The sequence below is a fragment of the Microcebus murinus genome, chromosome 11 (assembly GCF_040939455.1).
Source record: "Microcebus murinus isolate Inina chromosome 11, M.murinus_Inina_mat1.0, whole genome shotgun sequence".
In the NCBI taxonomy this organism is placed as follows: domain Eukaryota; kingdom Metazoa; phylum Chordata; class Mammalia; order Primates; family Cheirogaleidae; genus Microcebus; species Microcebus murinus.
In genome coordinates, this window is record NC_134114.1 from 60,278,365 (window position 1) to 60,302,665 (window position 24,301).

At 34.0% G+C, this 24,301-nt stretch overlaps 1 protein-coding gene across 2 annotated transcripts in view; it reads left to right on the top strand.

Annotated features, from left to right (window-relative positions):
- Positions 1 to 24,301, top strand: part of XRCC4 (X-ray repair cross complementing 4) — a 223,476-nt gene that overhangs the window by 12,800 nt on the left and 186,375 nt on the right. Inside the window, exons 2-3 of one of the 2 annotated variants that reach the window (XM_076008154.1) lie at positions 13,022 to 13,043; positions 19,616 to 19,791. In XM_076008154.1, coding sequence (XP_075864269.1) covers positions 13,022 to 13,043; positions 19,616 to 19,791 — 198 coding nt within the window. Of the gene's footprint in view, positions 1 to 13,021; positions 13,171 to 19,615; positions 19,792 to 24,301 lie in introns of both variants that reach the window. The other variant, XM_012784379.3, reaches the window with a different exon arrangement.

Genomic DNA, 24,301 nt, shown 5'->3' on the forward strand with positions numbered 1-24,301 from the left:
GAATCCTTATTCATTATATGGTGCTGGAAAATTGGATAGCCACATGTAGAAGACTGAAACAGGATCCACACCTCTTACTTCTCACAAAAATTAACTCGCAGTGGATAACAGACTTAAACTTAAGGCATGAAACTGTAAGAATTCTAGAAGAAAATGTTGGAAAAACTCTTATAGGCATTGACTGAGGGAAAGAATTTATGAAGAAGAACCCAAAGGCAATCATAGCAACAACAAAAATAAATGGGACCTGATAAAATTAAAAAGCTTCTTTCTGCACAGCCAACGAAACTGTCACAGGAGCAAACAGCCTACAGAATGAGAGAAAATATTCACATGCTACATATCTGATAAAGGGTTGATAACTGGAATCTACATAGAACTCAGGAAAATCAGCAAGAAAAAATCAAACAACCCTATCAAAAAGTGGGCATAGGACATGCACAGTAACTTTTCAAAAGAAGACAGACTAATGTTCAAGTTTTCTATTGAATTTTTCAGTTCAGTCATTCTTCATCTCTTAGATATCTGTTTTTTAAAAATTGTTTCTATTGGTCAAACTTCTTGTATTGTTCATATATTCTTTACAAATCTAATTTAATTTTTTTGTATATTCTTGGGGTTCACTGAACATTTTCACAAGGATTGTTCTTAATTGTTTTTCTGTTATTTCATAGATGTCTTTTTTTTTTCCTTTGGAATCCAGTGTTGGAGCTTTGTTAGTTTCTTTTGGAGGTGTCATGATTTCCTGAGCCTGTAACTTTGTGTCCTTGTGTTGGTATTTATAGATTTGTGGAGATAGCTACCTTTTCTTGCTTTTATGGGCGTTCTTTGGCAGGGATAGACTGTCACTATTTAGTCTAGCTAGTGATTCTGTATGGGCCAAATGGTGATGACCTTGGTAGGCAGAGCTTACTTTTAGGTTCTCTAGATGGCTAGGCTGCTACCTTTGCTCTGAATTTTTGTGTTGTAGGTACTTAGTTTCTGTTATATGGCAAGACCACTGGTGGAGCTCTATAAGCAGAATGAGCTGCTGAATGGGCAATGCAATTGCCTCTGATCAGGCTGAACCATAGGATGTATTCCCTGTCCAGAAGGTTCTGGTATTTGAGTTCAGCAGTTGGGCTGGTTTCAGGGTTGCAGGAGGGTCCTAAGGTTAAGTAGATCAAGGACAGATGGATCCATTGCTATGCTTAGTTGAAATGCACAGTTGAGATTTGTCTCCCTCCTTTGGTGGGGTAGAGAGGTAGGCTTTGAGGCCATAGGGAAGTCTAATTAAACTTCATGTTTCAGAACTAGTGACTGCTTATTATCAATTATTGGCTGAGGATTTGTTCTGGGAAAGAGGTTGGCAAGCCTGTTCTGGTGGCTCAGATGGATGCTTCTCCCAGCAGTTCCATGCACAGGCAAGATAGTTCCCTTGCAGCACCAAGAGGGCTGGAGCTAAGACTGAGGCACTTCAAGATATGCTGTGGGATGGAGGTTTATACAACTCCTGTCCCTGTAGCTCAGATAGGCATATCTCTTATCAGTTCCCTACATAGGTGGGGTAGTTTCCTGACTGTGGCAGAGAGGGCCCGGAGCTGAGAGTAGGCCCCTTAAGGATCTGCTGTGGGATGTAGTTTGGTAAGTCTGACCTGGTGGCTCAGATAGGTGAGTCTCCCAGCAGTTTTCTACACGGGTAGGACATTTCCCAGGCTATGGCAGAAAGCAGCTCTAACTGAAACAGGACCCCTTCATGATTTGCTGTGGGATAGAGGGCAGCAAGCCTGTTCCTGTGGCTCAGATAGACAAGTCCTCCTTTAGTTTCTTGTGTGAACAGTACTTAGAACCACAGCTGAGGGAAGCTGGAGCCAAGTTTCAGGCTAACTTTTCCACTGCTGAGACTGATGTTGGCAGGCAGATGGGTTTTCTGATGCACTAGTATATATGATTCCTCCAGGACCCCTTGGCAGATGGCTTTGGTTGCAGGCTCAAAGCCAAAGGGAGCTGAAGCCAAGCACTGCAGGGAATGGGGTTGTTTCCATGGTTGAACCCAAGAGTCCAGTCAGTGTGTCTGCCACTTGGGTGCAGGTCTGTCCTCTCAAAATGGCCTTCCTAGGTCTTTGGCTCCCACTGGCTTTTAACAACCTTCTACCTGAATCCCGAGAGACTTTTGTCTGTAAATGGCTGCAGAATTCTTGTTGTTGTAAGGAGGATATTTCACCATCTTACTTATATCTAGTGGTTTTTAAAAAACACGAGCCACCAATTAAAAGTCAAGTGACTTCTGCATAAAAATAGGGATTTGTCAGTTTCCTCAATAATCAGAATGGCAGACTACCAAGGATCTGTACTTACCCATAATAACAGTCTACTTTGCAATGAGTAGTGGCTACTATTTTATATGATACTTGCAGTTTCCAATTTGCCACAGTCCCCACCGCTCATACAATGGATGCATATGGGCTTATAGCTGACCTGTGTGGCCCCTGGAGGTATTAGGATTTGTACCCTTGCAAGAGAGAACAGGTCTGATTTAAATTTTAGGAACAAAGTTTCAGTTCACTTTGATAATATATCACCCAAAGGAACTCAGTTTTGAGTCCTTTGCTTATACCTTGGAATCTCCTCCACTAGAGTTATCCAAAATAGGTTCAGGAATATAGTTGAAAATGACTTGAGAAATTGTAGCCTGGGATATAAACATGTAATTAGTCAATTAGGAATGCAAGTCCTCATGTGCTGCTTGTAACTGTTACTACTATTTGAACCATATGCAATTGCCATTTTATAGGTTAAAAATTGCTAAATATTGGCAATTTTATATGGTTCCTAAATATTTCTGTATGGGTGATGGTGGAATTAAGTAGCATCAACAATTGAGAATATGTAGTTTTTTTTGTTTTCTTTTCTGGGGCTAACTCTCATTTCTCTTGTACCCTAATCTTATCATTCATCTCCTTGTTTGCCATTAAAAAATAGGCAAATAAATGGGTACAGTTGTAAGTAAATGGTAGGTTTGTGCATGGAGGAAAAAGTACAGTGCAAGTCTTGTTCCTTTTTCATACAAGTGCTTTTAGTTACATTTCAGTTCTGAGTAACACATTTTTTCAAGTAGAAAAGACTGTATATAAGCGTAATTGATGGTGTCTCATAGGCATATCCTCACTTTTCTGAAATTGTAAGAGAAGTGTCAAAAATTTCAAGGCTGAAGAAATCATAATTACAAAGTTCTTATCAAAAAAGATTGTTGCTTAGTTAATGCTGTATTTCAGGTACTATCTTATCTCTTCAGTTCTGGTAAGTGTCATTCTCACATGAAACTGCAATTAGAACTAAAGTGTTCTTGTAACAGTCTAGAAAGTTTCCAAAATGATAAGAGTATTCTCATCCTTTCTGCTAAGGTTATTTGTAATCGACTTTGGCCATTCGATGAATATGAAGGAAATCATAGTCTTGGAACTTTGGGTCCAATTTTAAGAGCACTTTGGAGCTAGATATTAGATCATATGTGGGAAATTTATTCATTCATTAGGTCTTTTTATTGCTTTTTAATGCTCACTTCATAGGGTAAGAGAAAAGAAAAGAGAGGAAGTGAAATTTAAATGAATCACTGAAACTAATGATTATTAATGGTGTTTGTAAAAGATAAGCAGAGGAAATGAGCAGTAATATGATATTTGGAATGGCAGCAACTGGCATTCCACAGCCATGAGAGATAATTGAGAATGGACTGTGACCTTGGCAGAGATGTCTTATTTTTTAGACTTATTTTATAGTTCTAATGCTTTTCTCCTGAAGCATCAGATTAATTAATTTAATGTCTTTCTCGAACCTCAGCTGTATAATACAAGTTTTTGAACAAGATAGTGTTAATAGTTGTAACTATATTTTACTACTATGGGGTGATCAGTCCTCCTGGTTTGTTTGGTGTAGAGAGATTTCCTAGGACTTGGGACTTTCAGTTTTAAAACTGGGAAAATCTAAGGAAAACTTGGACAGGTGGTTACCTTACTTTCATTTTCAAAATTACCAGAAGTTAATTCTGATGTGATTGGTAAAGTATTTAATCTTAATAATTCTGTAAATTCTTTACATTTAAAGTTTAGAAAATTCTGACTTGAAAATATTATTTCAGGAGAGCACTTTTCTCTAATAGAAGCTTGATATTATTATTTTAATTGCTTTGGAAATTTACAGGTAAATTGATTTTGTGGTCATTAAAAAATAAATCTTAATTTACCCTTTGGTAATACCAACCAGCAAATATGTGTCGCTATTAATAATGAAAATACTGGAAATAAATTATTAATTAAAAACATTCTCATTGTGGGAATTCTGATAAAAGAATAAATGTGAATAGTCGTATTACTGTTATAAACAAATATGAAACAGTCATTTTATTTGTACTTAGTTTTTCTAAATTGTTATGTGATGTTTGTCTTATCAGAAGTAAATAGCCTAGTGCATAAAGGTTATATAAACCTTCTTTTCTTTTTATCTAGTAATTATATATGATCCTTTCCTTGAATTTTATAACATGATAAGACTTTTATAAAATCTGTCACCACACTTTTGGTTTGCCATTTACATTTTTCTTTTCCTCCTTTAAGGAAAAAATATAAGGTCAAACAAAATAATGTAACCAGGAATCTAAATTACAGACTATTAACAGCATGTGCTGCTAATCTTTATTCTGAACTCACTGTAGGTATCAGCCTACTTCTCTCAACAAGAAGGCACTTAAGTTAATTGCTTCATTAGAAACATGCATTTAGCCTTTTCTGATCTGTAAGTACAACTCCTTGGCAGAGCTGCAGAAGTTGGAACACCTGCAACCCAAGCAGCTTGAAAAGGAGCCATAATTTACCATAAAGGAAAATAAAAGAAGCTCAAGTTCAAAATGGTGTTATCAATGATATAGTGTTATAACTAACTTGAGCTGACCTAAGAGAGTTGGCTTCTGCAGTGCTTCTTATCAGCATCCAAAAGGGCATACAAAATTCTTTGTAAACTAATTTGAAAAGTGTCTTGTTTATTCAGCAGCAACTGTGAATGGCATTTGTTCAGACTGTAGATCCCATCAATTGCGTACTAGCCAACAACTTATTTCTCTTCTAAGAGAGAGGCCAAGTATCAAAGACACAAAGTACTAAAGATAAGCTTCTCAATTCTCAACTGTTCTGAATTCTGAATAAAACTACTGATGTACAAATTGGGGTGGGACCCAACTGTTTCCACCTGCAGGCTTGTCTTAGATGCTTGGCACTGGCTAGGAGAGGTGCTGATACTAGTGTGACCTTTAGTGCCCTTAGAAAACAAAACACAGGCTTTCTTATAGCCCTGGTCAATCAGTCTGTCCCTCTGAAGAGGATTCCACCCTTTCTTCAAGTAGTCTAGGGGCAAAAAACTGTGGCTGACTATTCCCCTTTACAGAGCTGGTAAAAGCAAAGAGTCCGTTGATTTGCTGTTAAAGAATCTTAACATGTCATCCTTTTCCTTTTTCTGTGGTTCATTCTTAGATGTTTTGTCTATGATGTTTAATGAGAAGGTAACCTCAGTAAGTAAAAGAATAAAATACTTTCAGAACTGGTTTAAATAGTATTATATATTATCAGGAAATTAAAACTTACTTGATAAAAGAAAACATTTCTGAGGCTACTCAGGAATAAAAAATATTTATAGGATACTGTGTTGTCCTCTGTGGATTGTTAATATGTTACATGCTTAAACCTGGTTCACAGGTAGTATCCAAAGTTTCAAATTTTAGTTACCAATAATAGAATCTTTAAAATAAAATTATTTAATTTTTGTGATGAATCTCTAGAATTAATCAGATAATTGGAAAATATTTGAAACATGAATAATTCAAAGGTGTTTTTAAAACTAATCTGATCCCCAGATTTCATTTTAGTGACATTGAGTTTAGAGCCCTTATTACTGTGAAAGTAGAATGAATTACTGACAAGCACGTAGAATATTGAATTTTAAATGAATTTGTCTCTATAATTAGAAATTTGTCATTTGTTTCAATGTGATTTAAAAAAGCAATAAAATCAATTCCTGTTTCACAGTATTCTAGGTGCTGTATTTTCCTTTCATAAAGTTATATTAATTCTAACAATAGCCATTGTTCTTAAGGTATGTTTAAGAAGAAATAATCATTGTAAATGTGTATAGAAATACTATACAGGCAAAAATGGCATTGCATAAATAGGTCCTGTACTCCCTTCCCCCAAAACTGTGGTTTTTCAGTCTATTAGAATATGTAAGCCTCTAACTATATGCCTTTTTCAATGATTGTTACAGAAAAACAGTGAAACGCATTCTCCAGTAATTTTCAAATTTAAGGATTACAGGGCATGTGAGTAATTTCCTGCATGTGAAGTATATTGACTAATTGATCTAAAAGAATATATTTATAAACGGATAATTTCAGAATCAAGCACATCTAGGCAAAGAGGAACTCATGGCAGGAAAAATTTTTGACTAAAGATTTTAAAATAATTATATTTTTCAGTGATTATGATATCAAACCTACAAACTTAAATATTTTAAAATTTTAACATGCTTAATCGATGGGGTTGCAAGTATTATTTTGTAATGTCTTTTATTGGAAAGAATAGTAAATAGTTTTCTGAGTAAACTGGTAGAAATTAGAATTATTGCTAATTTATCAATTTGAAGGGGTCTTGTACATTTCATCTGAGATTTTTTTTTTTTTATTCTGGGATTTTCTCTGGATTCCTTGTATCCTTTAATGTAAGAGAGTGCAGCTCTAGCAATTTATAATTAAGTATCATCCCTCTGAATGGAAAAAACAAACTAAAAGGGATTTTTCTATTATCTCACTGAAACCACAATCAACACAGACTTCTGTGACCAAAAGTGTGCATTTCCCCTCCCCCCCACACCAAGCAGAGGATGATGGCTGGATGTGCTCTGTTGAGGCTCAGTCCTGTAAGACTCCTCTCTTACCCCTTACCCACTTCAGACTATAGTGTGTGTATAGTGCAGATTAAGTCCAATATTTCCTTGTTGATTTCCTGTCTGAATGATCTATCCAATGCTGAAAGTGGAATGGTGAGGTCTACAATAATTATTGTATTGGAGTCTCTCTCTTTAGCTCTGATATTTTGCTTTGTATATCTTGGTGCCCTAGTGTTGAGTGCTTATATATTTAGAATTGTTATGTCCTCTTACTGACCTGACCCACTTATCATTATATAATGACCTTCTTTGTCTCTTTTTACAGTTTTTGTCTTGAAATCTATTTTATCTGATAGGAGTATAGCTATTTCTGCTCTTTTTTTGTTTCCATTTGTATGGAATATCTTTTTCCATTCCTTTATTTTCAGTCTATGTGTATCTTTATAGGTGAAGTGGGTTTCTTGCAGAAAACATATAGTTGGCTCTTTTTTTTTTCTTCTTCATTCAGCCACTGTTTCTTTTGATTGGAGAGTATAGTCCATTCATAGTCAGTGTTATTATTGATAGATAAGGATTTATGACTGCCATGTTATTTGATTTCTGATTGTTTTGAGGTCTTCTCTTTCTTCCTTCCTTTCTGTCCTTCCTTTGTTAAAATGATTTTCTCTGGTAGTGTGTTTTAATTTTTTGTATATCTGTTGTAAGTTTTATAATTTTTTGTTATAAGGCTTGTAAAATATATTTATAACTAATTAACGTAAACCATATGACAACTTTGCTCATAAACAAAGAGAAATCTAACAGTACTTCTACTTTTTGACTCTGTCCCTGCTGCCTTTTAACCTTATATTGTTTCCATCCATATCTTTTCATACAATCTATATCTCAGAATGTTGTAGTGATTTTTGATAATTTTGTCTTTTAGTCTTCCTATTCAAGATTTAAGTGGTTCATATACTGCAATTATAGTAATAGAATATTCTGTCTTTGTGTACTTCTTGTTACCAGCATATTATATACTTTCAGAAGGTTTCTTATTGTTTAATAATGTCCTTTTCTTTCAGAATGAATTCCTTTTAACATTTCTTGTAAGACAGGTCTGGTGTTGATGAAATCCCTTAGCTTTTGTTTGTCTGGGAAAATGTTTATTTCTCCTTCATGTTTGAAGAATATTTTTGGAAGATATAATATGCTAGTGTTAAGGTTTTTTTCCTTCAGCACTTTGAATATGTCATGCTCTTCTCTCCTGGCCTGTAAGGTCCCCACTGAGAAGTCTGCTGCCAGATGTGTTAGGGCTCCTTTATATGTTTTTTTTTTTTCTTTTTTCTTGCTTCCCTTAGGACCTTGTGTTTATCTGTGACCTTTGGGAGCTTGATTATTAAATGCCTTGAGGTAGTCTTGTTTGGGTTAAATCTGCTTAGTGTTCTATGACCTTCTTTTACCTGAATATTGGTATCTTTCTTTATGTTTAGAAAGTTCTGTGTTATTATTTCTTTGAGTAAACTTTCTATCCCAGTGTCTCTTTCTACCTCCTTTTTAAGGCCAAGAACTCTTACATTTTCCATTTTGAGGTTATTTTCTAGATCTTGTAGGGATTCTCCCTTCTTTTTTTATTCTTTTTTCTCCTATGACTGTGTATTTTCACATAGCCTGTGTTAAAGCTCCTGAATTCTTTCTTCCAGTTGATCAATTCTGCTGATGAGAGACTCTGATAAGTTTCTCAGTTTGTCAGTTGAATTCTTGAGCTGCAGAATTTCTGCTTGTGGTTTGTTTTGTTTTGTTTTGTTTTGTTTTTTAATTATTTTGGTCTCTGTTAAATTTCTGATAGGCTTCCAGATTCATTCTCTGTATTGTCTTGAAGTTCATTGAGCTTCTTCAGGACAGCTATTTTGAATTCTTTTTCTGAAACTTCACATATCTCCATCACTCTAGGATTGGTCACTGGTACCTTATTTTTTTCATTTGATGAGATCATGTTTTCCTGGATATTCCTGATATTTGTGACTGTTGAAGTCTGGGCAATGAAGAGTTAGGTATGTATTTTAATCTTTGTAGACTGGGCTTGTTTGTATCTGTCCTTCTTGAGAAGGCTTTCCAGATGTTCAAGTGGAATTGAGTGTTGTGGTCCAGGTTTTTGGTCACTGCAACTGTATGAGCACTGGGGGTGTCCTGAACCTAGTAATGCTGTGATTCTTGCAGACTCCTGGTGGTACTGCCTTGGTGAACTTCAGTAAAATAAGGGAGAATTCCCTCGATTACCAGATAAAGTCTCTCATTCTCTTCCATCACTCTCTGCGCTAGGGAGAAGTGACATAGGCACTCCCTTGTGGCCACCAGTGCTTGGTTGCATCTGATGCCATCCCAGTCTTACCCAAAGTCCATGGTGACTGTTGCTTGGCTACCTCTGATGTTTATTCAAAGCCCAAGAGCTCTTTAGTCAGCAGGTGGTGAATTCTGTCAAGACTGAGTCCTTCCCTTCATGGCAGAGTGATTCCTTCTGGCCCAGGGTGGGTCCAGAAATGCTATCCAGGAACTGAGGCCTGGACTCAAGGGCTTTAGGAGTCTGCTTGGGTACTTTACTTTACTGAAGCTGAGATAGTACCCAAGTAGCAAAATAAAATCTTTTGAACTCTTCTCTGTCCTTTCCCTAAGTAGAAGAAGACTCTGAGCTGCAATGCCTGTAGTTGTGTTAAGGGTGACACAGGCACAGGCTTAGTGTCTCACTCCGTCATCTACACCTCAAATCTACTGGCTCCAAGCCAGAACAGCTGCAAGAATTGTCCAAGGACTATATCCTTTGTGGCCCAACTGCCTTATGAGTTTAGTCCACTGCTTTTCTCAGCCAATGGTGAGGTTAGCCATAACTCTAGTTTCACGGGAGGATTTCCCTCTGGCTAGGCTGGTCTAAATGCTTTCTCAGCGGGCACTTCCAGAATTCTGCCCTGTGTTGTGTTCTCCTCTGCCAAGGTGGCCCAGCGTTTCAATGCAAAATCCCATGATTACTTCACTCTCCCTCCCCCTGGGCACACAGATTTTGCCTCCATTGGGGAGCTGGCTCAGCACTGCTTGGGTACGGTGGAGGGGTAGCGTAGACAATGCAAGACTGTCTTTTCTGCCCTCTTCAGTGCCTCTTTCCTTGATATAATGTTAAAACCAGGTAGTATTGTTAACCTGATTTAGTTCTTCTGAAGGAGCTTGTTAGTGTAAATAGTTGTTGAATTTGGTGTTTGCAGAGGGATGATCACTGGAGGTTTTGATTCAGTCATCTTGCTTTGACCCCCTCTGGTGTAGATTTTGAGAAGAATAATCAAAGTGGTGAGGGAGTTAGAAATCATGTTTTATTAAAACTGTTTTTAATGAACAGAAAGTGTTTAGCCTTGAGAAAAGGCCTGCCATATATAAGTGTATTGAGACATAATCTGTACTGTCTCAATTCATATTACTAGGAAAAATGAGTAGACTCCATGGGTAACAGATTTGAGATAATTTAAAGCCTTCTTTGGGACAGGCACAGGCTTTGGAATCCCAGGTAGATGTTTTCAGCAGTCAGTTATATATAGGATATCAGAGTGGTAAATTTCTTTTTTGTAGCTTGATCCAAAATGAGGACTGGTTTATTTAGTTTTCCATGTTTTATTTGATTGGAGAATATGAGCTTTGTTGGGAGACTGGAAATAAAAGTATTTGTTTTGTTTTAGAGTACACTTAAAAGAACAGTATCTCATCTGGCAATGCTTATCACAAGGCAGAAGCTCCCTGCTCCTACCTCTTTTGTGGTCTAACCCTGTTTCTTTACCTGGTAAATTTAGTAACTCTTGGAGTTATGATTTTTCTTAACTTCAGCCCTACTAGACTTCTTCATTCCTAATTACAGGCCAAGTGCTATAATAAGAAGAGCAGGTGGTAGATTTCAGTCCTTTCACCACTGCTTATTAGGTGTGTGATGTTGGGTATTAAACTTCACCTCTGTCTTTCATTCATGCAATGAGGATACTAATCGTTGCTATAATATATTTGTAGGGTTCTGGTGAAGATTAGGAAGCTAATATATATCAACATACTTTTAATTATGGCATTTAATGAATTATTATGTAGTCACTAAGAATGCTAGTTGTGAAACTCTGTAATTACATGAAAAAAATCATATTTCTTTTAATCCAAAGATACCATTATGCAAGTGAAAAGGTAACTTAGAGTGGGAGAAGATACTCACTATACATATATTTATAAGAGAACTCATTAAGAACAAATTAGAAAAACCCAAAGAATAGATAAATAAGATCATCAATAAGAGCAAGACAACTGAATAAAACCTTTGACAGGATTGAACAGACACTCCACAAAACAGGATATTCAAATGTCCAATAAATACTATATGAAAAGGGCTCAATGTTTATTACTTATTTGGGAAATGTGAATTAGAATCACAACGTGATAACACTATATATCAACCAAAATGGCTATAATGCAAAAGGTGGAAAATGTCTGCAAGGATGCAGTATAATCAGAATTCTCATATACTGACTGATTGTAAATTGGTACAATGATTTTAGAAAAATAGCTAGGCATGGTAGCTCGCACCTATAATACTAGCACTTTGGGAGGCTTAGGTGGTGGATCACTTGAGGCCAGGAGTTCAAGACCAGGCATGGCAACACAGTGAGACCCTGTCTCTACCAAAAAATAGAAAAATTAGCTGGGCATGGTGGTGCATACCTGTAGACCCCACTACTCGGGAGGCTATGTCAGGGGGATCACTTGAACCCAGGAGTTTCAGGTTGCAGTGAGCTATGATGACACCACTGTACTTTAGCCTGGGCAACAGAGTGAGACCCTATTTCAAAAAGAGGAAAACAAAACAAAACAAACAAACAAAAAAGGAAAAACAGTTGGTTGCTGTGTAGTATCAAAACTGAACATATCCTCTCATCTAGAAATTTTACTCATAGGTATATACCCAACAGAAATGCATAGATATTTGCTAGAATGTTTATGGCAGCACTGTTTGTAATAGTCAAAACCTGGAAGGTACCCAAATGCTTATCACCAGGAGAATGGATAAAGAAATTGTATTATATTCATAGTATAATCCTATACAACCCTGAGAATCATCTACAACTATAAGATGCAATGTGGAGGAATCTCTCAAACATAATATGGAGCAAAAGAAGCCAGACACAAAATGGAACATGCTATATGATTATATTTACATAAAGTACAAAAACATTCAAAACTCTAATCTTTCTTAAAGATAGGATAGTGGTTATTTGGAGAGATAGTGACTGGAAAGGAGGGAATATGAGAATGAGTTCTAGAGTGATGATGTTCTGCTTCTTGATCTAGGTACTGCTTACATAGATTTGTTCAGTTATAAAAATTGTCAGGTTGTATTCATATATATACTTTTCTGCTTGTATATAAACTTCAATATAGAGTTTTTAAAATGCAAAAAATAAAAAGTTTATTGGCTTCAGGCTGTGATAATCTGAAATAACCCATCTCTATTACAGGGTGCTGTTAACTCAGTGGACAGAGTGTTTGAGTAACTGAGCCTGGGCATCCCTTTCTTAAAAAGGCATAACTGGGTATTGCCATCTGTTGCATTCTGAGATTTTCTTTTCCTTTATTTGTGCTTACTCCCCTCTTTTATTTCACATAGTCTTTTTCCAGACAGACACTAAGATACTTGGTCAAATCTATCCCCACTAATTACAGTCACATTCCAGTCCTGATATCATTCCTAGGTCATTTCTACAAGTTCTAGCAACTGTTTCTTTTGTGGTAGAGAGAGAAGCTATTGACTTTTGTGGAAAAGAAAAGATAAAATATACTTTTCATATTGTTGAGATGGTAATTTTTATGCATCTCCATTACTTGAGCAAATCATTTTCCATTTATGGGCCTCTGCTTTTCTCATCTGTAAAAGTTGGGAGTCAATATTGAACAAAACTATGTTTTACTAAATATAGTGGTTGACTGTATTATACAGTTTTTTGTTTTACTTATTTTCTTATTTCCTTAGTGTTTATATAGCTGAGAGACCAGTACTGAAAACAACTTTATTTGAGTTATAATTTCTTATAAAAATATTAATTTTATTCTTCTATTATAGGTATTAAGAAATGGAAAGAAAAGTAAGCAGAATTTGTCTTACTTCTGAACCCAACATAATTCATTTTCTGCAAATATCTTGGGAGAAAACACTAGGATCTGGTTTTGTTATTACGCTTACTGATGGGCAGTCAGCATGGACTGGGACAGGTAATATTAAAAACAAAGTTTTTAAAAGTAAGATTTAAATGTGCTATTCTTCAGTGCTTAATGATATTTCTTCAGTAGATATTGGGTAGAACTAATATTACTTTTAATTGTTATTGTTATCTAATTTACATATAGGTTTGTAATATTTTATACCATTTTTTAAATAATTGATATTAATAATGAAATAAGCATGTGCCCCAGCAAATTCTAGCCACCATTTGAGTCTTAATAAGTAGGACTTGGTCAGAGTTCGAAAATGATCTCTTTATGGAAAACATAAATAGTGCATTTTACATGTATCTTCTGTCAGGACTCCAGGAAAAATACTGGGAGGTGGAGGAAGGGGGTTGACTGGGTCAAGGGGTTGGGGTTGGTGTTGGTTTGGGAGTATGGGGTGGTGCTGGTTCTTTGTTTTCTTTGTATACTTTTTGTTTGAATTATTTCCCAATGAACATATATTACATATGTAACAAAACAGAACCATAGCCTAAGGCTTGGTAATTCAAGGTTCAAACCCATATTTAGGATTTTGGCTATGATTTTATGAAATAGACTTTTGATGTTTTTAATTTTTGGTAATCTTTTAAAATGCTAATGACCCTCAAATCATGTATGGAACATGGAAGATACAAAGACAAAAAAATTAGCATTATGTTTTACTCATATAGCAAAGTTTTAATATCCTTCTAAAGTATTTTGTTGAAGAACTTCTTTGTTTAAAGAACTTCTATAATTATGCAACAGTCATTTCTAGAGTTATGTTGTAAATGATGTTGATGGTAAAATAATTTTTAATAGTAATTTATATACTACTTGTGTCTTCCATTAACTTATGAAATATTTCCCTAGAATATATTACTATAATTATATCATCTTTTAAATTATAATACATTGTGAAATTTTGCTTCTTTCTTGAATGTTACAAATTCTGTTATGCAACACAAACTGAGTTTATACTTGCATTTTTTTCAATTCATCTTTTATGACACAGAACAAGGGGTGTTGATCTAGGGATTATTATAAAATACATAATTTCAAGGGCAATGTTTATAATACTTATAGTAACTGTTTAACTTGTAAATTTCTGTGTAAGAGAAATTAGTTATTGGTTGGTTGTTGCAGTACAGGAGTAGAGGTGGATTTGTCAGGTTAGTGCTATGTATGGCCAGAGAAGGTGCAACCAGATTACAGTTCCTGTTTAGAGTGAAGACAGTGCATAGGGCTAAAGACTATGGTAATAAGTTAATGCTGATCATCTGGAAGAGAAGAGCTGTTTTAACAGCACAGCTGGGGGAGCACGTCCTAGATGAAGTGGTTGCTTGTATGTAAGGAATACTGTATTTATAACTCAAATATTTCTAATTGGCAGATGGTATGTTCTGTATAATGTGACGTTATTGTCAGACAAATGACCTTGAGGTGCTTCAAGAGCCTTAATTATCAAAGGAAGAGATTAAATTCTAATCTAGTTAGTAAGCCTCATTTACAAAGGCAAAAAGCAATGATGATATATTGTTTGAATTTTTTTATCATTAAGGTGGGGTTGGGGAGAGTACTCTGATTAACTCTTAATTTAACCAGGAATTTAAATTAACTTTACATTTATGGAACATTTTAGTTATATCATACAAATTGTGCTGGCAGTTCTTAATATTATTAATATAAATGTTATTTTCAATAGATAACACAGACCCACCTTGAGAGCAATAGACATATCTCATTTGCCAACCACTCTATATAATTATTCAGACCAGTATTTAAGACATGCTTAGGACATGCTCAATGAATATTTTTTGATTGAAAGAATGAAAGGATATTTCAAATATATAAAACTGGCTAGGAATAAAAGAAAATGAGCAGTTCATTTTAGAGTTAGAATATTTTTGAATGAAAACTTTACCTTTATGTCTATTGTTGACATTGATCGTAAATGCAGTATATGCTACCATTTATTTTCTAGCTAATGGAATTTAGTGTGACAAAAATGTGATATCAAACTTCTATATTCTTTGGTAGCTTGTAAACATTTTGGCTTCCTATAACGAACAAGTTTTCTTTTAAACAGAAAATTTTATAATGCACTATATGGTCATTTTATCTTTAAAGTTATCTAATAAAGTATTAAATCTCACATGTGTTTTATGCCTTTCAGCATTCATTTCTGTTGTTTAAATTTCAGGGACAAAATATGAAATCAAATAATATAACATTGTTTCCATGTTTAGTTAAGGCTTATTATAAATACATAAATATGATTTGGTACTTTATAGGTAGACAATAATATGATTAAGAACATTGAAACAATTAAATAATTGAAACATGAAGATGGATTTCCTTCCTATACCTCATCCTGTTTTCTTGTTCAACTTTTTGATTGCTGTAACCTTCAATTTGGATAATTTTTTTCTTTTTTCATTTGAGTGAAATTAAAAAGATGTGGGATTCCTTTTAATCTCCCCCACACTAAAGTCACTGATTTATTTTCCATTAGCATTGCTTTATCTAATGAATGTTTTTGAGTTCTTAATTATCATGTGGTCTATCATCACTTCAGTATTAAAGAGGGTTATATCATAGGGTTAAGTGGCAAAGTAGGTTCATGATCGATGACTGTGACTTTAATAAGAATTGCTTCAGCAGTAAGAAACTTACATCACTCATCTTTGGAGTAGTTTGAAGTTTATTGAAAAATAAATTAATCTTTACTGATTATTTTATTATCAAATAATTAGTTCTACTTATTCTTGTTCTAAACATAGATATTTGGTGACTGACCTATATGGAAATAGTTACAAGAGCTCAGTGGAGAAAGGATTTTTTAGTAAATGAAGTAGTGAAGTAGGCTTATGATATAATACCATCTAGATACTAAGATCTAGATTCCTAAAGGTACATAAGGCTGTATGTCTTCTGAGCTTTATCACGTGCTTAGGATGTGTTTAGTCTTTTGGTTAATTATACATAGGCATCTGAAGGAAAGAATTTCCCTTCCTTCTATCTTCATATACCTACAAACAGTGTAAAAGTGATACATTTTTGGCCCCTACAAGTCTGAGAACAGTTCCTTCTTGTTTGGTCATGTTGGCCTGGTTGTGTTTTATGCTTTATTATGTGGTTCAGCTGCATTCTTGCTGAATTTTATTATTTCCATTGCTTTTATTCCTGGTCACTGAAGTTTTAGAGTGTTGAATGCTTACAGCTGTGCTTTTTCCAGATGTTCTTAGCACAAAATTCAAAACTAGTGACCAAGTTGTTTTTTTCAGGATTGAAGCTCTAAATAGAAGTCCGATTTTCACATTACCTTTTATAGGAAATGTTCAAGTATGTTTTTTTAAACTAGTACCTTTTTGATAGTTTTTAAAGGGGTAGTGTAAATAGAAAAATAATTTCCTTTCATATTTTTTCTCTCTCAAAAATTAAATATTCCGTAATAATCAGCACAGCATTCATAGGGGGAAGAACATCAAAGGATATCTGAGAGGATATCTAAAATGTTATCTAAGATGTAATCACTTGAATGTGAGCTTCATAAAGCTGGTACTTTCATTTGTCTAACTGTTGTACCTCTACAACAATGTCTGGCACATACATAGTATATGCTCATTAAACATTTTTTGAATGAATGCATTGAATTAATAAATTCTATTAAATATTTTAAGATATGTATCTTTTAATTTTAATGAAATTTAGAATACTTTTAACTAGATGTTTTATCAAAGGATGTTCTCTGTTTTCTTTTGCATTTTCTTCTTTTTCTATAGCTGCATTAAAGATGACTTCTACAGATTTATTTTCTATTTCTCTGTGAATTAATTGTTCTCTCTAGGTATTAGTTATGTAAAGTTAGTTATTATTTACTTTTTGAAATAATCCCAACATAATATATAAAATTATTCCTTATATAGGAAGCATATGTCTTCTTATTTTTGTTTATTCAGAAGAGCTAATAGGGTATTTTAAAGGTAGATAGATTTGATAGTGATGATCATCCTAAATATGCATCTGCTTCTGAGAGAAAGTGTGTGAAAGTGTTTTAGAAGCTGTAAAATCATATAGGAATATAAGGTATTTTAATTATTTTTTCAAAGGTTATGTGAAATACGAGAATTATATTTCTTTATCAGAACTTGTTATCCAAAATTGATCATGTAAAATATATGGACACATTCCAAAACTCCCTTTTTTGTTACCTGTTATGGGTCTTCCAGATACTTGATAGCATCTAGACCAAAGTTGTGAAAAGGTGTGTTATATTTTTAGGGATTCCTTAATCCAGATTTTTTTATATTCTATAATATTTTGTACTGATGTGTTTTTCAAAATAATAGAAGGAAATAATTTATACAATGTCTCATCTCTCTCTGCCTCTCCTCAAAACAACACAGCCAGAGAGAAGTATGAGTCTAGCTTTTCCACTTACCTACTACATGACACTAGACTATTACTTGATCTCTCTGAGCTACAGTTTTCTTTTGCAAAATGAAAATATCTATTCTTCAGTTTTATGAGGAAGAAATTAGATAAGTGTAATGTATAACTATAAAATTACAAAACCATATGGGTCATTCATCATGGTAATAGCCTGAGTTGACACAGGAAACTACCCAACTGTACACCGATTCCAACAAATGTTAGATTAAATCTTTAATTTTAAAAGCAAACAGATACATGGACACATTACCACTTTTGTATTTAAGAAAGGGAAAACTTCAGATGCCATGTTTCAAGAATATCTGAAAACCAAAGCAGTCAGTGGGAACTATAGCTTAACTGTAGATTCATGGAATATCTGAGCTAGATATATGTCTAGATGACTGTGTGCATAATGCCTGGATTGGGTGGAATGTTGAGGTTGCAGGCCTCTTAAGGAATTGGAGCTGAGCTCTCCATATATAAACAAAGGAACCTGGAAGGGATCTCCAGGTAATGAAATCATCTTTAAAGTACTACCCTTTGGCCATGCAGCATAAAAACCAGACCAGTCTCTAAGGACAATGAGTGAATAAAAGTCTCAATGAAAATCAGAACTCGAAGCCTGTGTTATATACGCATAGGAGTTTTAAAATTGAACACTTTGCCTCAAATGTAAAAACCAAGTTAAGAAATTAACTTTCAAAACTGGTCCAGAACTAGTGAGACTTGTAGAGACTCCAAGAAAGGCAAACAAGCAACCTTCATTTGAGACCACTTCTGCCCAGAGCACATGCCACTCTTGCTAGAGGAGAGCCATGCTCAAATATTACAAAGCATAACAGAGAAAAAAGCAAAACAAGCATGTTTTAGCAGATAGGAGAAACAGAATTAATATTCTAGGAATCACATATAAAGACCAATCTGAAAGAGATCTTAAATATGTTTAAAATATTCAAATATTTAAGAGAACTATCGGTTAAGAACATGATATGATAAAAGAACAAAGAGAATATCTAGAATTTAAAATACAATCATTGAAATAAAATATCAATGGTGGGTAAAACATCAGCTTTAAAGATACCGAGATGGGCCGGGCGCGGTGGCTCACGCCTGTAATCCTAGCTCTTGGGAGGCCGAGGCGGGCGGATTGTTCAAGGTCAGGAGTTCAAAACCAGCCTGAGCAAGAGCGAGACCCCGTCTCTACTATAAATAGAAAGAAATTAATTGGCCAACTGATATATATATAAAAAAATTAGCCGGGCATGGTGGCGCATGCCTGTAGTCCCAGCTACTCGGGAGGCTGAGCCAGGAGGATCGCTTGAGCCCAGGAGTTTGAGGTTGCTGTGAGCTAGGCTGACGCCACGGCACTCACTCTAGTCTGGACAACAAAGTGAGACTCTGTCTCAAAAAAAAAAAAAATAAAAAATAAAATAAAGATACCGAGATGAGAGAATTGGAAGCCAGATCTGTTGCATGGTATATGCCTTGGACTCAGTAAATATAAGTTCCCTTCCCATTACTGCCTTTTCACCTCCCTTTATCCACATTTTCTATTGATGTCACATGAGATAAGAAGAATGAACTCTACTTTTATTTTAATTTGACTCTGCCCATATGAATGAGAAGTAGACTATAGACTATTGAATTTTTGAGGCAAGGATGAAAGATGTAAAATAATGAGCTTATTCATTATTATAAGAAATAATTTATCTGCTATGATGTAAGAGCAGGTACATTAAATGGTAGTTTCTGTGGTAATTTACATTGCATGTGTTTCATCTAAGAATAGGGAAGGACTTCCAGGAGTCTAATGCTTTTCACATGAGATTTGAGACTAAATTAATGCATTTCTCAAAAATTGCTAGTTCGGTTAAAAGGTATAATTTGAGTTAAAAATGTGTAGTATAGTAATTGATTTTACTTTTTGTTTGAATTTCTGTTATATGTGATAAATTAGTACTAACAAGTAAACACCTATTTTCTCATGTTTAGTGATTTTTCATTTCAAAACTTTTATTAATGTTTCCCATAGTGTCTGAATCAGAGATTTCTCAAGAAGCTGATGACATGGCAATGGAAAAAGAGAAATATATTGATGAACTGAGAAAAGCACTAGTGTCCCGAGCAGGACCAGCTGACACATACAAGTTTAATTTTTCTAAAGAATCTGCTCATTTCTCCTTTGAGAAAAACCTGAAAGATATTTCAGTAAGTAAAACTTTCCATAATGTTAAAAGTGGTAAAATATCAGAGCACTTACTGAGAAATTATCTTTAATATTTAAGTAATTAGCATATTATTCCCAGAACACCTCAGAAATAAAAGCTTGAAAAATACTTGGTTTCCAAATTGGAAGAATGCTTCAAAATTAAAGTCATTAAATGTTTTATATTAGTGAATTATGAAAAATAATGATGGAAACTATATTTAATTTTTAATGCTTGAAAAAGTTTAATGTATTATAGTTAATCACTCAAAAGAGCAAATCTTCAAATGTGGGGTCAGAAGTTTTAGGAAATATTAATATAAGTTTTGTGAAATACTGATTTTAAGAAAGAAAATAATATATTTACCTTTGAATATTTAATAATTATGGCTTATATTCTTCTTTATTAGAATGTATTTGAATTTACAAAATTATAACCATAAGTGTAGTAAGGCATATATAGGGATTTGGATACTTTATATTGTCAGATTTAAAAATGTTAAAATAGAAAGAAACAACTTTTGTCCCAGCCTTTCCAAAACTTAACTTGCTTTGCAGACAAGAGTATCTGCTATTTATCTTGCTAAGTTCCTGCACCAAATCAGATCAAGGCAGTTGGTTTATTTATTAAAAGTCTTGCAATTACTATTTGTATATTTTACCTAAGTTTATTAGATATTGAATTTGTTTTTTGCCAGTGCTTTATCAATCAGATATGAGATTCATAGTATCTGAAGGAAATATTTACTACATTAAGTTTACAGTTATTGAGAATTTGTTTTAGAGCTAAATTGAGTTTAAAAAATTTTTTTAAACAACCTCATTAATTGAGAATGGTTAAAGAGATTTCATCAATTAGATAAACATTTGAAGAAACAAATGGAATCATTATTTTGAAATATATATTATCATGTAGTGAATAATACAGAGAAACTGGCTTCAGTAATTTCTATTTAAAAGACACATACTTTTCCTAATTAGCTGCCAATTTATGTAAGTTTCAATATGCTAAGCTCCTTCAAATGGTAATTTAAAATAGTTTCAGTAAGAAAGTTGGAACTGGCTACAAAAATTTTGTTCTTCATGACAAGTGTTCTTTTCTGTGGGCCAAGCTCAATCAGATGGTATTATACGCTACGGAACTGCTGACTGTTTTTTCTAATGTTTTGAAGCAGATCACTGTCAAATTGGGAGTAAGGCCATTTCCCATTCAACAAGTGTTTGTGTGTAACAACTAGCATTATTTCTTGCAGCCAGTTTCTGATTTTTGTCTGTTTTGTATACACTGATGCATAACAAATTCCAAGTTAGTGAGGTGCCTTTTGAAAAGCTGAAAGGCCTTTGATATCTTTGACATGGTGAAATAGGAGGTTTGGTACAGTCAGCATGGATGGAGTATTTGCAATGGTTAGCAATACATCTGGGTTTCCTGCTTCTGTGAAGAAAGAACTTTAAGTCCTCATGACTCACGTCTTTTACAGTTGGCTTGGGATATATTGACATCAAAGATTGACAATAATCCTGAAAGATTTCTTGCTTACCACCCTGAAAGTAATCAAATTTATGAGAGCCAGCACCTTGAACTACAAGGTACTAGTTTTCAACAAGTTTTCTTAAGAAATGGAAACAACAAAATGATTCCCAGCAATGTAGAAGGGTGTTGATAGCCTACAACATATATTTTAGATCACTACATTGCAGTTTAAATAGCTGTCTCCTTATTTATTTATTTGTTTAGGAGAAAAAGAAAGGTCATTCTCAGAACAGTTTGACAAGGAGGAGTTTATTCCTGGCTTGGTTTACTGGGGAGATATTTTTGGATATTTAAATGAGGTAAAACTTTCAGTGCTGCAGTCAGCCTTATGGATGAATGCTGCTGAAAAATCACAAGTTCATTCGGCTAAAGTGTCATGGGAATCTTCCAGTATTCAGGACGTGCTTCTGCAAACTGATTTCAGAGTGACAATATCTTGTAAATTCATCTGCTGGCAAAATCTGCAAACAATTGGAAACATGGCAAAATACTTTTAAAGGCTAATTGTGCTTGGATGACCTAAAAATTGAAAAGGATTTTGTTATCCTTTTCTTGATGACACAGACATCTGATTATTGCCAAAAATGACCTCCTAACTTAGAAGAAAGGAAAAGAATGAACAGAGATTCAACTCAAAGAGTTGTAGTGAATGCTGTTGTTTCTTGACATGAGGTTAATGTCCCATAACAAAGAATACTTTATGAATTCTAAGCATACTTGCTACCAGACATACACTTCTAAGAGTACATACACCTCCATCAATTCAAGAAATTTTATGTGTCTAATTGTGTGTTGGAGATTACTGCACAATTTCAACATTTTGAATATCAACTCATGTAAGAATTGTTTGAAATCTACATTTATAACAAATTTTCCTTTTCATTCTTTTTTTAAATGAAGTAAGCACTAATTTTTATATTTAAAAAGACTTGATATTTTGGAACTGCTATCTTATATTTTGTCTGAATGAAAGAATTGTCAAATTCTAATGCAGTGAAATATTCTTAAAGTATAACTTGTTTGTTTATATTTATACTCAATTTTTGGGAGAAGTAGGTTCTAGTTTATATGAAATTGCTTTTGAGCTCCTACTTCCAAAATTTGATTTATAGTGTAATTGGCTTTACTTTATAGATAACAGATGTTTCTGTTTTATCTCAATTCCTGTTGGAATGGATGTTAGACAGCCAGCCACACATGAACTCCTTTTCTGTATATGGTACGAACCTCTATGACCCTTCTTGCCCCAGTGCTCTTCATTTGACAGTAGATTGTTCTGACTGACAGCATACTCTAGTGCTAGCCTTTGGAACTCATCATCTTTTCACCATAAGTACTGTCACTCACTTGGGAGATCATTCATATAATTTATGCAACTGTTTCCCTCGACTTTTCACAATTCATCCTGATGTTATAGTATATACTTTGCCATGCTAACAATGCATCTTAATGAATAATATATTTTACTTCCTTTTTGCCTTCATATCTTGCCCTGTTTCTTTCTTTTTCTTTCTCCTGGACAGCTTGTTAAAACACAGTCTTGCTCTGTTTCTTCAGAAAAAAAATTATTTATAAGCCACAGAAAAACAATTATTTTTGATAAGCATGACCTTGGGTTAATCATTTAATTTGCTCATGATTCTGTTTTTTCAAATGTCAAATTTTTTATCTGTAAAATTTTAAAGTGATTTCTTAGATTCATTCCAGGTCATCTAACATATTGTGGTTTTATATATTAAAAAATATATGAAATGAAATAAGCCATGAAGTTTGAAGGAAAATTAAACATAATATATGTAATATATATGTGTATGTATATGTTTGTAAATATAATGAATATATAAAAACACTAGAATTGGTGACAAGTTTCTAGTAGAATTAATGCAAAGTTTCCTATTTCTTTTCCCCTTGTTTCCCTTGCTACTTAAACAGCATGTAGGTTTGTTTTTCTCTAATGTAAGAATCCAAATAGGCAGGCCTGGCTTATTATGACAGCTTTATGATGTTGAAGATACAGGTTTCTTTGATCATGTTGGATTGCATTTTTAACAGATAGTTTTTATTTCATGGTCTAAGATGGTTGCTCTAGCTTCACAGTTATGTTTACTTTTCAGACAGCAGGACTGTGTTAAAGAGAAAGTAAAGAGCATGTGCCTTTTCTCTAAGTTGATCACTCCAAAATTGTGTATATTCTTTTTGTTCACATCCCATTGGCCAGAACCTAGTCACATGGCTTCACCTAGCTGCAAGGGAATCTGTGAAAAGTTTTCTTCAGCTATACCCTATTCTTAGCAATTTCCATTACTGTGTAAAAAAGGGAAGGTAGATATTGTGAGACAACTAGCAATGTCTGCACTTAACATTCAGAGAAGATGGAAATATTTATCATGAAGATGGGTTTACTTTTATTATTGCAAGGGTATTTCTCCAGTATTTTCATTGCAAATAAGTGTTTCAGTCATATTTTAGTTTAAAAAATGTTATAACATATAGTAAGTATATCTTAGTCTGTATCTTACTATATTTTGTACCTTAATTTTTTTTAGTAGATAATGCATTCTAAATTCAGGCTGACTTCCTACATTATTTAACTTATATTTCTCAAATATTTGAAAATGAGGTAGAATGTGTTAGCCAAAAAACCAGCCAAAATTGTTTTTAAGGACAGCAGTCCAAAATCCTATATTATTGCCATGTGTCCCTGTGGTTTGAGAGACTCTGAATTCAAAGGACCATTTCCAGATGAAATATCAGAATTGGAGCATTTGTTGTGGTACTCTGCCAAAGATTTTGTCAAAAATAGTAATGACTTTCAGGTTTGTGGGAGTATGGATTGCAAATGTGTTGTTTGAATGCCTGAAAAGAAAATTATAGTATTCTTTATTTCTGTGATAAAAGTATTTGTGTACATGTGCCATTTTTTTACTAAACAATTTATAATTTCCTGACACTTTTGGAATGTGGAAACTAAATCAGTA